The sequence below is a fragment of the Lacerta agilis genome, chromosome 13, assembly GCF_009819535.1.
Source record: "Lacerta agilis isolate rLacAgi1 chromosome 13, rLacAgi1.pri, whole genome shotgun sequence".
NCBI classification, from domain to species: Eukaryota; Metazoa; Chordata; class Lepidosauria; order Squamata; family Lacertidae; genus Lacerta; species Lacerta agilis.
In genome coordinates this window covers 47448789-47463852 of record NC_046324.1, presented here as the reverse complement: position 1 = coordinate 47463852, position 15064 = coordinate 47448789, and the positions used below count along the sequence as shown (strand labels likewise).

The following is a 15064-nucleotide window of genomic DNA, read 5'->3' as shown; positions in this document are numbered from 1 at the left end:
AGGGGGAAAGGGGACCGCTGTGGTTTTGGTTGGGTTTAATTTAAAGCAACTGGACTCACCAACTCTTAAAACTACTTTTTAAAAAAGAAGAAGAAATAGGTCAAATACCTATTGCTTAACAACTAGGTTTTACTAAAATACTAAAATTACTAGCGGCTATTTTTAAAAAAAATGACAATTCAATAAACTTTTTAAAAAGCTTGCAAAAGAATGTTTTTATAAAAAAAAACCAGGTCGATTTTTAAAGAGGTTTTTATTTATCAAAAAATGTGGTTTTTTTTACATATATAAATATCTTTAAACATTTTTGCATTTTACAAGGTTTGAGGAGTCGCTGTTGTGTCTGGTTTTTTTTTTACATTTTGTGTTCACGTCGTCAAGTCCAGCTTCTTCTAATGCCCCTTCCCTCCCATCTTTTTGAAAGGAAAAGAAAAATTAAATATATATTTTATAACCCCCCCAAAAAAATTGATCACCTGATTTTTAAATGGGACTCAGTTATAGACTCAGAGCGGGGATGTGTTTGGGGGGGGGCGGAGATCCAGAGAGAGAGAGAGAGAGAAGGAAAAAGAGAAAATGCGCGCGGGGGGAGGACTTCTTTTAAAATATATAGATATAGATATATGTGTAATAAAACAGAAGAAGGGAAACTGTCTTGGGAAAACTTTGGGAGTGTCAAGAAGTTTAAGGTGGGTAAACTGAATCGCCCCATCTCCCTGCCCGCCCCCCTGCAAAGAATCTAATATATAACCGGTTCTTCTCCCTCCCCCGCCCTTTTCTTCGTTATTTCTTTAGTCCATATCCACTTCCTCACAATCTAAATTGCTGGTCTCTGCTGGACAGTTTGGCTCTGTGCGACAATCCGGATTGTCTCTGGATTGACAAGCGTCTTTCGCAGGGGACTTTGGTTGCACGGCGGCGCAGTTACTGTCCATCTGAGAAGAGGAATCGCAATAGGCAGAGGGGGGAGATGAGGAGGAGGAGGAGGAAGAGGAGGAAGCGGAGGAAGAGGAGCAGGCTGTGGCCGGAGGGGAAGCCACGGCCTTCCTCAGTCCGCAGAGGGCCCCGGGAGCGACGGAGGAGCTATTCTCGGGCGGCAAGCGGCCTCCGGACGTGGAGATGGCGGCGGTGCTGCTGCTCTTGGGGGGCGCGGGGTCCGGGCTGGGGTTGGCGGCGGGCAGAGGGGAGCCCCCCTGCGGCGGCTCTTGGCCCGGGTTGCTCTTGAGGGCGGCTTGGGGCACGATGAAGCCCAGCGGCTGCGTGATGGGGTAGAGCAAAAAGTGCCCCTTGCCGATGAGCGTGCGCGCCGTCGGGGCGCACGGCGCCAAGGCCTGCGGGAAATCCAGCGCCGCTTTCCGCCGCGGCGGCGAGTCCGACAGGAGGCTCTCCACGCTGAAAGGGTTGAGCTTGGGCAAGGCGCCGCCCGAGCCGCCCACCCCGCCTCGCGCCGTCGAGGGAGGCGGCCCGCAATCGGAGCCCGACGGCGCGGATCCGTCCTTGTCGGCACACCGGTTGCTGCCGCCGCCGCCGCCACCACCACCACCACCACAGACCCCGTGGCCGCCTCGGCTCGGGTAGAAAGCCGAGGCCGTAGGGTCGCAGCTGCCCGGCCGGGACGGGTTGTGAGGGCCGATCTTGCAGGTGTCCGGAGGGTCCGGAGAGAGGCCTCCTCCGCCGCCGTCGCTGTCGGAGCTCTGCGTGCTGCTGTTGACAGAGAGGCCGCTGGGCGAGTGCAGGTTCCGGCTCTGGCTTTTGAGCAGCTTCTTCTCGTGCTTGCGCTTTTTCTTCTCCATCTTCTCCAGCTCCTTGCGGGCGATCTCCTCCGGGTCCATCGGCTCCCCGCTGCACGTCGTCGGGTGGGAGTTGTGCGCCGGCCGGCCGGGCCCCTTCTTCGTGTTCTCTTTCTTTCGCCATTTGGCCCGGCGGTTTTGGAACCAAACCTACACACCGAACAAGGAGAAGCCATTAACAGCAGGGACCCCCTGGTGGCCCCCGAGGGCCAGTGGGGGGGAGGGGGGTCGCCAGCTTCCTCCCGCCCCCCCAACCCTCCATCCCCCCTCCCTCCTCCCCTTCTTGCTTGGGGCGCATTAGCAGCCAAGTCCACACCCGAGTTAACCGTTCCCGGGTAGCTTGCATATATTTTTAACAAACAGCGAAATCTTACACACTTCTAATCAGAAGTCAACCCCAGCGAGTTAAATGGGCTTTACTCCCAGGTAAAGGAGCCTGGGACTGCAGCCTCAAGAAATCAGAATTCGGACAGAGAAGGAAAGGGAAGTTTGGTGTTTTTAGTGGGGGGTGTATGTAGAGAGCACTCCAGCAAATATATAACTCAAAGAGAGAGAAATAATCCTGAGGGTCTCTTTGGGGGGGGGGGGCGGTCTGGAAATTCAAAGGCTTAGAGCCAACAGCGTACAAGGAAAGGAAGGTATAAGGGAAAAAAAATCAAAGCGCCGCCAGAGATATTCTTGTTGTGTTTCGGTCTTTTCCTCTACTCGCTGTCTACCTTCCCTGCTACATGCGTAAAGATCTAGGGCTGGGTATCCAAACCGGCTTCCTCTTTCGGAAGTTTGATGGCAAACTCCCACGTCGCCCCCCCCCGCCCCCGCCCCCCCAAAAAAACACCAAACAAGAGATTGTGCTTGTTGGTTCAAAAGCAGTACTTCCTAAATAGGCTTTACGCTCATGGGTTTGTGCGCTCGGTTCGGTTGGCAAGGGCCCTCGGGCGGCAGGGAAAACACCTCAATTATATCGTATTAATCGGGTGACAGTATATTATTTCTATTATTATTATTATTATTATTATTATTATTATTATTATTATTAAATATCACTGGGGTGTGGGTGGGAAATGCCACGAACTACGAATAAAAGTCTTTGCTCCCTTTTCACCCCCCCCCCAACAATCACACAAGTCACCACATCTCGGGTATCCCCTTCCAAAGTGAATTGCGAAGGAGGAAAGGAAAATTGGAAAGGAGGCGGGAGAGAGAGAGAGTACTTCGAATCTGCCGCACGTGTTTTCTCGACTACAACCTCCCTCCTGCTCCCCTAAAATCACGACTGCATCCTTTCCTGGGTTTTCAGAGAGAGAGAGAGAGAGAGAGAGAGAGAGAGAGAGAGAGAGAGAGAGAGAGAGAGAGAGAGAGAGAGAACCCCTAACTTGAAGACTGTGAAATTGACAAACGAAAGGGATCAAGATTTGACCCTACGGAAAGTCAGATGTCAACCACCAGCTTTTAAAGAACTCTTCCCACAATCACACACGCACACGAGTTTTTTTTAAAAAAACACAAATAAATAAGGCACGCATCCCACCGTATTTTCAACAGCAACGTCCTCCCCCCACAACTAACACATACTGATCGAAGACGAGGAGGAGGAATACTACTTTAAGATCAACGAGGTTTGAGAAAGTGTCCGTCCCAAGATCCAGAAAATGAAAAAACCCCGGCAAAGGTGTAAAAACAAAACCCCCAAAAGGGATAAGAAGCTTGGCATGGGGAGGGGGGAGGGGAGGGGTGCTATTTCCCACGAGCTCTCAAATCAATAAATTAACATTCACTAACAGGTCCCCAACTTAAACATCACTGTTTGACTATCAAAGTGAGGTGGTTCCCCCCCCTCCCCAATCCTTTGACTTTCCTGCACTTTTCACTCTTTGCCCCCCCCCACCTCAATCATCATGGCAGAGTGCCCACAATAAAATCACACCATTAATATTAATAATTTTTAAACCAACTTTCAAAAGTAAACCGGAGATCAGGGTGGGGTGGGGAGTGTTTCGGGGGTGCATAAGGAATTCTATGTTTAGAGGGTGTGTGTGTGTGTGTGTGTGTGTGTGTGTTTTAAGGACGATGGGAGGTGAAGTGAAGGATAAGTAACTTAATCAACCTTGCTGGTCCCTATCAGAAAACCTTGTTTTTAAAAATAATAAGATTAATAATAATAATAATAATGATAATAATAATAATAATAATATTAAGCTTGCTCTGCCGGTATGTATTTTGCAATTCCCTATCCTTTCCTGACTTGTCAGTTCCAGCAGCCCTTGTCACCGAGAATTACTCATTATCGTATTAGAGGGAAATCGAGGGTCTTGACTTCATTCAACAGCCTCAGAACAAATTGGATAAAAGGATTTCAAAACAGAAGAGGTCAGGAGAGGGGAAGAGAGGGGGAGGTGGAAGCATTTTGTAAATACACCTTTTAGACAATGCCAGCCCGGATTAATAAGAGTCAGTAATGTTATTAGCCCCTGCGCTTTTGCAAGTAACAACTCTATTATTGTTTTTTTAAAACACACGCACGCACACAAGGGGCTTCTGTGGGAGAGATAGACTCCTTGCTTTCGATTGCCCGGCTGCTCCGATATGGGGGGGGGGCGTTGAAAAGTGTGCCACCCCAAGTTCCTCGATGCTCGACCCCAAACCCCCAGAGCCAGGAAAAATGTTGCAGAGTTTGAGCAGGGTTTTCTATTATTTCCAAATTCAGAACTAAAGGTGGGGAGTAACGGTATTAGTACCTTGTTATTAAAAATAATTGCCTACGAGATTATTTTTAAAGTCTGCTCTGAAGCAGAGGGGGAGGAGGTGGAATTCCTCCCCCCCCCCCAAAAAAATTAATTAAAAAGTATAAAAGAGCGGTTGAAACCAACATGCAATCCGCATCCTGCTTAAATTTCATACAGTATTGGTGAAAATTGTACTACAGGGCAAATATAGCCTACATATATGAAATCTAACCCCCTTTGCCATTTTCCCTTTAAGATCTCCCCGACCGCTTCTCTCTCTCTCTCTCTCTCTCTCTCCCCCCCCCCCCCCCATCCCAGGGGCTAAGCGGCAAATCTGAACTCGCGTGTCGCTCATCAGGCCTATCTCTGGAAAATATTTAATGTAAACTACCTCAAGAACCTTCTGCACTTGAACTGCATCCCGGGGGTCTACTTCTTTTTAGGGGTTGTCGGGCGGGGAAGAAAATGGAGACGAAAAAAACAAATAACTCCCGAAAGCTAGAGTACAAATAAATATAAATGGAGAGGGTTTTCACCTACCCGCGGGCGGAAATTAAAGGAAAGGTAGTAGAGGAACTGGGTGGGAAGGGGGGGGGCGGCGCAAGACCACTTCCACACAATGAACACCGCCCCCAGCATGTTTAGGAGCAAAGAGGGGAGGCATTAATTTTTGCTAACCCCCACCCCAATAAAATGTTCCCCCCCAACTTTAAACAAAATCACACACAAACACAAAGTTGGTAAATTTGGTTTGCTGGCCCGACAGAGTGGGGGGAGGGGGCGCAAGATTTTGGTGAGGTCAGAATTTGGGCCGGATCCAGCTCAAGGTGCTAAGGAACTGGCAGGCTTTGCACAGAGTAGTCATATATACGTTTGCCGAGAGCTGAATATCCCACTGTGCTCAATGGGCACAGTGTCAAGCCTTGAAGCCTGAAACGAGTTTGACTTCGGAGTGGACCCTCGTGCGCTTTATGTTGTGGAGGGAAGGAAAGGGAGCATCGCTCGGGTTTTTTTTACCTGCACTCTGGATTCCACCAGATCCAGCCTCAACGCCAGCGCCTCTCTCATAAATACGTCGGGGTAGTGACTTTCGTTAAATGCCTTCTCTAACTCTTCCAGCTGCCAACCGGTGAAATTCGTGCGGGTCCGTCGCCTTTTGCAACCTGGACTCTCCTTGTCAGGATCCACAGAGTCTGGGGGTGGGATGCGGAAAAGAGCGATGAGAGAAGCAAACTCTTCATACCAATTACTAATTGATAGACGATCCCCTTCCATTCCATAACAATGGGGGGGGGAACCACCTTCATATTTAAAAACTGATGGAGTCACCCTGATTTATCCCTCCAACAATTTTCTATATATATATACCTGGACCGTATATTCTTATTTCGAAGCTAAAACCCAATTGATGGAGACACAACTTCCTTGAAATTTTTTCCCCCGCCAAAGGTTAATTCGAGGATTGTTTACAGGAAAAATATATCATTTAAGATTATGGAACGAGCCTTACTTTTTATTTGTTCAAGCGAAGTTGGACAGTAATAAATATATTTGTCCTGATTTCGAGAGCTAGGATCCGCTTGCTTTATAATTTCAATTACTTTTTTTAAATAATTGGCACGTGGTCCCGTCCCGTCCCCCCACTCTCTTATTTTCAAGCGAGATTCTAGGTAGCTTTGTTGGAATAAAGTTACCAAGTAAAGGACACGCTTCAGGTCTGTGAGGTCAAAAATAAATGGGCCCCCATATTACAGGTATGTCCTGAGTGGATTTGCAGGTTTTAGGCGTTCGGGTTTAAAAATAGAAGGGAATCTAGGAGGTGGCACCTGGAAACTTTCGATGGGCCGCGGAGCCTTTGCGCAGAACTGTAAAACCCTGACCTTCCCAAGGCCCTCGGTACCTTCGTTCTCGTCCTCCCCCCCCCATGCAGACCACCTCTCTTTTGTTCGGGTTTTCTGTTTTGGCGAGCGAGGACAACAAACGAGTAACCCAAGCCCAAAGCCAGATCGGTTCTGATGCGCGCAGGGAGCCCTTGCCTCGCTTCCTTCAGTATAAGTGCAGAGGATTTTAAAGAGCAGAGGTATCTTATTGTTTTTGCATAAATACTATACTTAATATAGTATATTTTGGGTCCTTTTAAGAGCTATGGGGGGGGGGGTAGAAGCGTAGAGAGAGAAGCCGTTTCCGTTTCCACCTTCAGCAAATAAAATGAGTTGCTGGGGGCAGAAAATCCAGCAAAGGAGCTTGCAGAAGAGGCGAGGGCCTTTTCTCACTCCCTAATTTCACAAAACCTTGATGATTCCCCCCCACCCCACCCACACCAAAAAACCCTATTCGGGTTCCTCCCCCCCCCCCACTCCCAAACATCCCCACATCTACTGGAAACAAAACAACTAAGACGGAGAGAAAAGGAGGAGGAGAAGAAAATGATCGATTGCGCATCGCGGCTCCTGGAGCTCTGGAGAGGCGCGGGTGGCTGTCCCCATCGGAGAAGTTGCTTGCGATGGAAACTGGTGGCGGGGTTGTTTTTTAAAAAATCTAGATGTCTGATCCTGACCCCTGATTCACCCCTGCTCCTGCTCAGTCTGGCGCTTCCTCCCCCCCCCCCCCCCAACCCCAAAGACACCTGGAAAGCCCTGGGTTTTATCCTGCCGGTGATTCCAGGAAGGAGGAGAAGGCGAGGATGGAAGATGCAAGCTGTTACGGAGGGAAGGATGGAGGCACCGGATCGGGCCGGATCCCAGGCGCCGCCAGCCCAGCGCTTGCGATGCCCGCCGACTTACCGGAGAGCTTGAAGGGCTGCCCGTCTCCGCAGCCGGAGGGGATGAGCGAGGTGGGGTTGACCACGGAGGCAGCGCAGGAGCCGTTAAGTAATCCGTCGATGGAGAACGGAACCGAAGCCGCGGCGGCAGCGGCGGCGGCCGACTGCAGCTGGTGTCCGGCCAGCTCGTAGACATGGTGATGGCCGAGGGGGTAAGGGAAGCCCACCAAGCCTCCGAACTGGGCATGGGGGTGCTCCAGGATGCGGCTGTCCATCATGGAGGGGGCGGACGGGGGGTGGGGGGTTGCGCGCCTCCCTTAACGCAGCTGCGGCGGCGGCTGCTGCTGCTGCCGCTGCCGCCACCGCCGCCGGAGGAGCGCCGCCGCGGTGTGGTGGTGGCAGCAGCGTCGTCGACGGTGGCGAGGTAGACGCGCGAGGAAGGGCGCATGCTGGAGGGCGCCCGGGCGCTTTAACTTTATCAACATCAGGCCTCCCCATAATTAGGCTCAGGCCCGGGGAATTTGGGACCAATAAGAAACGTTAATCGGCCCTGACGTCAGAGACGTGCCAGGGCGGTGGGGGAGCCAAACGTTTTCCATATCGATTGCTAATTATACCTGACATCCACCCTCAATAAACAATATCAAAGCTGTCACAACAAGACAAGCAGGAGAAAGGAGGAAAGAGGAGGAGGAGGAGGAAAGGGAAAGGGGGGGTCTCTTTGATAAGAACTCCTCCAGCCCCTGGAGTAAGGGGGTGGGGGAGGGAAGGAAGGAGGGAGCTGCCTAGGCCAACGAGAAGAAAAGGGATTTGGGGGGTGCGGGGGAGAAAACAGGAGAACTTAGAGATCTGATTGATACCCAGTTAAATACTCAAAAGCAAGCGGAGTTACGCGCTCGTCGTCACCCACCTCCCCCCCCCCACCTTCTCCTCCAAATCACTAATAGATTTCCCTTTAAAACATTCGCTGGTGTGTTGTGGAAAGAGGGTCTCTCTCTCTCTCTGACCCCCCCCCTTCTTCTTTTTCTTCCCTCCTCCCTCTCCTCTTCTCTCTCTCTCTCTCTCCCCCCCCCCCCACCTCGTCTTCTTCTCCGTCTACACCAGAAACGTTCGACTCCTCTGAACCTTTAAAGTGATGTTGCTCCAATTACAGGGAGACATTGAGCGGCAAATAGACTGATCCAATAATAGGAGATTCATCATCCGCTCTTTCCAGAGCTGTCACAATGAATTTAAAACTACAAGCCTTTTCATCTCCTCTCAGGCTTCTCTAGCGCAGGGAGGGGGATTGGAAAGACTTAAAAAAAAAGTATTGGGGGGGAGGCGCAAAGAGGCAGAAGGAAAGGGGCGCGGGAGGGGGGGTGTAGTATATGTTTTTTATGGAACCTTTCTCCCCCGCCCTGCCCTGTATTTAAACCAGCGCCATCCGATCGTATCAATCAAAATAATAATTAACGCCATCCCCCTATTGATCCATGGAAAATCCCATATTAAATTATGAATGGGGCCAGAGGGTTTCTAATTAAAAAGCAGTCTATTTAGCAAAAGGGAGGCCCAATGTGGGTGTGGGGTTTAAATATTTATACACACGCACAAGCACAAGCGCGACACACAAACACGTAATGGCAAGTGCATGTGTGGATGCATTCACCAAAAGCAGGCGTAGAGGGAATGTATACATGGGTCTATTAAGGTCAAAAAGCCGGTATCCCTATTTCAACCTGCTGTCCTTAGACGGGACTTACTTGCGAGTAAACTCCACCGGGTGAAACCAACAAACGGATGGGCCCGCAGAACTCCTGGAACCAAGCGGGCTCCCGCCAAACTTCAATCCCGTGGAGGCGCCTTTACTCGCGAGTAAGCGCGCCACTGAACTCTCGCCTTGCCTGAGTTGGGTTAAGTCTCCAGCACTGAGCTCTCGGGCCCTCTGCGCTCCCCAGGACGCTTTTTCCTCTTGGCCTGGATGCGGTTGGCACCATTGGGAACAGGATCGGCCGCTCCTGTGGCTGCAGCCTTTAGAATTCTTGCTCCGGAGCAATGTGGAGCCAATCAGACTTTTCCAGTGTGACTCCGGAGCGCGCAGCTCGAAAGACCCCGGCCTAACCCCTGCGCGCAGCTTTTTCTTCCTGTTTTTTTTTGCCACCCCCTTACCCTAATTGAATTAGCTCCTCGCCTGGATTGCAACTTCTCTGCGGCCCGGCTTGGTTACCCCAGTTGGAAGAGCGAGTGTCAAGGATTTCGGAGTCACTTTGGCAGAGGCGGGAGGAAGAGATTCGGCTGAAATAATCCTCGCAACTTTCTTGTTCCGAAGTTGGACACTTTTTTTTTAACGTTGCAGCCGGAGCCCCCGACCCTTTTGCTCGGAAGGTGTTCATACAGGAAGCTTTTTAAAGTGCGGAGTGGATGGAGAAGTGTCACAAGCAGCTCACCACGCTTACTCGGGAGTAGGCGCCTCTGAGACTTGCGGCGGAGGCCCTCCACCCCATAGAAGCCTAAAGAGTAGAAAGTGAGTTCGTGTGACTTCTTTGCGGCTAAGATGCCTGGGATATGGTCACCACCTCAGCCTAAACAGAGTTAGGCGCGCCTAACTAAACCCAGGGAAGCCGGTGGGGTTTAAGCGCGCCTGACTTTGGATAGGGTCGGGCTGTCAATCTCCAGGCTTCTGGGGCCTCTTTTTCTTCTCTGTCGCTTTGACTCCTCAAACTTACGGTCCTGGAAAGGTGGTGAGGCTGCGGGTCGGAAGCGGATCTGCTGGCCTTAGGCTGCGATGCGCACATTTCCCTAGCAAAAAGTTCCACGGATCTCAGCAGGGCTGACTTCCGAGTAGTCAGCTGGCCCTCTTTCACAGTGTAAACTAAGGGATCCTGAGCTGACTACGCTCCAGCTTCCGAGGGGGATCCAGTATATCTGGGGTTAGGTAAATAATAAATGGAACGTGGCTTCGCTTTTTAAAATGAATTGTTTATTTGTTTGTTTATTTCATTTCTTAAAAAAGCAAGCATTCCTGAAGACAAACTGCTGGAAATGTGGACAAGGAAAGGAGAGAGACAAAGGAAGATCGTCCGGAGAGGAAAGAAAAACCACTTTATTTAAAACTAAACAGAACCTGTCTGGCATGTTCCTACACCTCTTTAATCTTTCCAGGGTCCAAGAAGAGAAAGCAAAGCGTATTATCGCTAGGGAACATCTTTTAAAAGGACTTTCCTTCCCCCCCCCAAAAAAAAAAAATCCTTAGTCTTGATGGACCACAAAAGATGCATTTCCCAAAGTGTGTTTCCCGGTGGCACGCTTGAATCCGAAGTAAACATCGGGATCAAAACTCCTAATCCGAATTGTCCACTTCCCCCCCTTTTTCTTTTCTTTTTTTTTAAAGCAAAAAGGAAGGGGAAAATCTAATTGAATATCTTCCAACAGACCACTGGCTGCCTTCTCTCCCCCCCCCCAAACCCTCCCAACCCTACTCGACTCTAGATGGCAGTTTAATTATTACCTTAAAAAAAGAAAGAAAATAAAATAAAATGCCATTTAGACACACACTCACACGCCGCCACCCCCAACTCGAACCCGCAAAGAGAAAATGATGGGGTTAGGATTAATTCCGAGGTGAAGGGGCAAGGGCCTCCCCTTTTCAGCATAATTTAATTTCTTTCTCTATAAATACTAAATGTAAACTGTAGCCACTGAAGCAAGTTTTCGCCTGTAGCAATAAAAGCCCTCATTTTCTGTCGGATTTCTGGATAGGAATGCCAAACGAACGTGTTTTTGAATACAGAACGGTAATCAATCCTGCACAAGAATAAAAAAGGGGGGGAGAGAGATTCCCCCTCCCGCTCTCTTCCTCTCTTTCTCTCTCTCTCTCCCTCTCTCCTTCTCTTTATTATAATGAATTAATTCGACTTTATTTATCCCATTTTCTGGAGCTGACAGAATGTTAATTTGAGTTGAAATTTCGCTCGCCTCTCACTCTCTAACCCTTGCCCCCCAGACTGGCGTGTTGTAATAACCTGAATCTTTCAACAGAAGCCCTGATAATTGTTACCTTATTAGCATGCAAATTGTTTAATTAATATTATTATGGAGAAGCATACAACCCGTCCGTCACTTGACCTCGAGAGCAAGTCCGCGTAGCAACCGGCTCTGTGCATTTCAATAGGGGGCACATTTCAAAAAATAATAATAATCGACTTTGCAAAAAGAAATATATATATAAATTTTTACCCTCCTCCTCCCCCCTTTTATTTCATGTTTCCCGGATCTTTGTGGAGTTCAAAAAATAAAATAAAATAAATCTCTCTCAAAGTGCTCGAGAGGAGCCTTTCACGTGGGGTGGGGTGGGGTGGGCAAGCAGGCGGGGGCTCTTTGATCCAGGCCTTCCTTGATATCTCTTTATATTGCGCTCCATCTTTAAAAAAGAGAGAGAGAAAAGAAAGAAACACACACACACACGAGATAAATCGTTTTATTCTCTGCCCTCTCTGTTATTTATTTATTTCAACCCACCCACCCCACCCCCCGTCCCGACATCAAAAAATATTTTAAAATAATTGCTTCCTTGCCAATTGCAGCTGCTTTAAAGGCAACCGATTTCGAGAGCTGTTCCTCCAAGCCAGATTGGGGGGAAAGGAGAGAGAGAGAGAGAGAGAGAGAGAGAGAGAGAGAGAGAGAGAGAGATGGTGGGGCGAGGGGGGGGGGCAGGAAGAAAAAAGAAAGCGGCTCTTGACATGCAGTCCTGGGAGACGTTGCATTTAAATCCCTTTTTCTACAGCCGAGTGACATTGTCAGATGCTAGCTTTAATTAACTTGATAATAAGACGTACAAGACTCGCATTCGGGACGCCGCCGCGCCTCGCCTTGTTTCCATCCCCCCTCCGCGTCTTTCTCCCTCTCTCTCTCTCTCTCTTATTATTATTATTGCAATCTATGTGTTTTATCTTATACAGAGCTCCTCATTCTTGCCGGCCTCTTTTTCTTCTACTTTCCCTGCAAAGAATCGGAAAAAGGCCCCAAAATTAAACTTTCTCTCCCCCCCCCTTCTTTTTTTAAATAGAAAAGGGGACTAGTTCTGCCTGGGTTGGCTTAGAAGAGGCTGAGCGTCGAGGTTGCCCCCGGGAGGCGCAGGGTGAGGGCGCTGGGAGAGTGAGTCAGGAAAAAAGTGAGTGGGGATGGCTGGGGAGATAGAGGCAGAAGTGGCTGAAGGGAACAGAAGTGGGTGGGTGGTTGTTGCCAGTAGGAAGATGGGAGGGGCACACACCTCTGACCTCACCCCTTTCCCCCAAAGGTGGAACATAGGGAGCTGTCTATATACACCAAGACAGGTCATTGGTCAGTCTAGCCTGGCCAACAACTCTCAAGGATTGGTTCATGTAGCTCAGTAGTGTCTACACAGGCTGGCAGCAACCTCTCAAGATTTAGGAGCCTCTCCCGACCCTCCCTGAAGATGCTGGGGACTGAACCTGGCAGCCAAGACCCTTCCACATGAAACCTCCCCATGAGATTTAAGGACTTTTCAGAGGATACTCGTTTGCTCTGCTGCCGCCGCCACGTTCAAGTTTTGGTTTATCTGATAATTTTTGAAGAACAAAATTACTTGGTTTGACTCCCGGCAACCTTTTGGTTAACAACTGCCCCCCTGACCAAAGGAAGGTGAACCTTAATATGGTGTGGGGAGCCAAATATTTTATTATTATTATTATTTTCGGGTGTGTGTGTATATGGAGAGGCATGTCGGTTTCAATGAGACTGCTTTTCCAGTTCTGTTTCAAGCTTTCGTAGGGATGAGCAACTTGCAATCAATCATCACCAGCTTCCACCAGAGGAAACTTCTCCTCCTGGGCTTCCTGAAGGCATCTGCTTGGCCACTGCGGACTAAATGGGCTGCTCTGTCCAGGGGTGAAGAACTTTTGGTCCTCCAGATGTTGCTGGGCCACATCTCTCATCTTCTCTTAATGCTGGACGGGATGACATGAGTCCAGTCCCACCTAGAGAGTCCAGGTCACCTGTCCTGTTCTAGCATCGCTGAGAATGGCCCAGGCACAAATGGGGCTGCTGGGACCATATAACACCAGTCCTAACGGATCTACACTGGCTCCCAGGTACATTTCCAAGCACAATTCAAAGGGTCTCAGTCCCGTATACCCGAAGGAGCATCTCCACCCCCACCGTCCAGCCCGGACACTGAGGTCCGGCTCCGAGGGCCTTCTGGCAGTTCTTTCACTGTATGAAGTGAAGTTGCAGGGAACCAGGCAGAGGACCTTCTTGGTAGTGGAACGCCCTCCCTGTGGAACACCCTCCCATCAGATGTCAAGGAGATAAAGAACTACACAACTTTTAGAAGACATCTGAAGACAGCCCTGTATCGGGAAGTTTTTAATATGTGATGTTTTGTTATGCTTTTATATTTGTTGGAAGCCGCCCAGAGTGGCTGGGGAAACTCAGTCAGCTGAACGGGCTACAAATATGATCAGGATTATGATTATTAGGCTAGCCGTTCCCCCACACAGGGCACTGAGCTGAGGGAGTGAAAATAAATAAATAAACTGAGAAAATTCATAAGAAGTAACTGTACCAAAATGAATTGTTGTGAACTTAAGAAATATTGAGTTGGGGATGCCAAATCTTGTCCTCGCTCAGGGCTTCATTTTACCAAAGTCCACTTCTGGTCCTTCAGATTTGGCCAACTGTATCTTTGTCCTGTGTAAACATGTTTGTCACTGGGTGGCCACTCTCTGCTCTCTGGGTGACCAGCCTCCCAAAGAGAGACTTGGGGCGTTCTTTCGACAGGGCCTAGTTCAGCTTTAGGGTGTGCTGGAGTCTAAATCAAGGGTTATGTCCGTAATTTCTTGTAAAGTTTGATGTCAGGTTTTCTTACCTTCAAGAGCCAATATGGTGCAGCAGGTGAGATTTTTGGACTAAGGCCTGGAAGAAACCAGGGTCCAAGTCCTCACTCAGCCATGAAGCTCACTGGGTGACCTTGGAGGCCAGTTGCTGCCTCTCGGCCTCACCAACCTTGCAGGGTTGTTGTGGAGATAAAATGAGGGGAAGAACCACACGCACCACCTTGAGCTCCATGGAGACAAAGTTGGGATATAAATGCTATTTAATAATATTTTAAAAATGTCAGAAATAATAAACCACTGTTGTGGCTTTGCATTGCTTATGCTTCCGGGTGCTCCCAGGTCTTACAAAGAACTCTCAGTGCCTACAAATAACTTTATTCACCGGGGCAAGTTACAGAGGCGGTTTTAGGGTAGTGCGAGTGGTTCGGCCGCCCTGGGGGCCACCATAACAATGGTGTAGAACAGGCTTCCTCAACCTCAGCCCTCCAGATGTTTTGAGACTACAGTTCCCAGCATCCCCGACCACTGGTCCTGCTAGCTAGAGATCATGGGAGTTGTAGGCCAAAAACATCTGGAGGGCCGAGGTTGAGGAAGCGTGGTGTAGAACAGAGCATGAGAGGTCGCTGAAGGATAACCTGCAGCCCTCTGGATTTTGCTAGACTACAGATCACATCATCCCTGAACATTGGCCATGCTGATTGCTGGGCTTGATGTTAGTTGGAGTGCGACATCATCGGGGGAGGGGGTGCACAGGGTCCCCATTAATTTTTTTATACCAGCAGAAGACATAATTTCAGGGGGGATTCAAGGCAGGCATCAAGAAGCTCCGATTTACTTGCCATTGAATCCCAAAGTTGCTTGCAGACCGATTCTATAAATATTTTAATGAGCCCATTTTCTCGGGTAAGTGCACAGAAGTGACTGTCTCCTGTAGTTCCATTGGCTTTCGACGCG

The 15064-nt window shown here is 49.3% G+C and overlaps 1 protein-coding gene across 2 annotated transcripts; it reads right to left on the bottom strand.

Annotated features, from left to right (window-relative positions):
* Positions 1–786: 786 nt before the first annotated feature.
* Positions 787–8149, bottom strand: UNCX (UNC homeobox). Of its 2 annotated transcripts, XM_033167665.1 has the most exons (3): positions 7297–8149; positions 5531–5706; positions 787–1940 (listed from the first exon to the last, which is right to left on the bottom strand). In XM_033167665.1, the coding sequence occupies exons 1-3, from the start codon at positions 7550–7552 to the stop codon at positions 792–794; spliced, it is 1581 nt and encodes a 526-aa protein (XP_033023556.1). In that variant the 5' UTR covers positions 7553–8149; the 3' UTR covers positions 787–791. The 2 variants fall into 2 exon arrangements, with proteins under 2 accessions (XP_033023556.1, XP_033023557.1); XM_033167666.1 differs by lacking the exon at positions 5531–5706 and having other exon boundaries at positions 7297–7604.
* Between the last annotated feature and the right edge of the window lie 6915 nt (positions 8150–15064).

Excerpts from the sequence above, each read along its gene's own strand:
- UNCX (XM_033167665.1), bottom strand. The coding sequence starts at position 7,552 with ATGATGGACAGCCGCATCCTGGAGCACCCCCATGCCCAGTTCGGAGGC. Across the intron at positions 5,707-7,296 it reads GCAGCCCTTCAAGCTCTCCG|ACTCTGTGGATCCTGACAAG; the intron begins GTAAGTCGGCGG and ends TCCCACCCCCAG. Across the intron at positions 1,941-5,530 it reads TGGTGGAATCCAGAGTGCAG|GTTTGGTTCCAAAACCGCCG; the intron begins GTAAAAAAAACC and ends TTCGGTGTGTAG.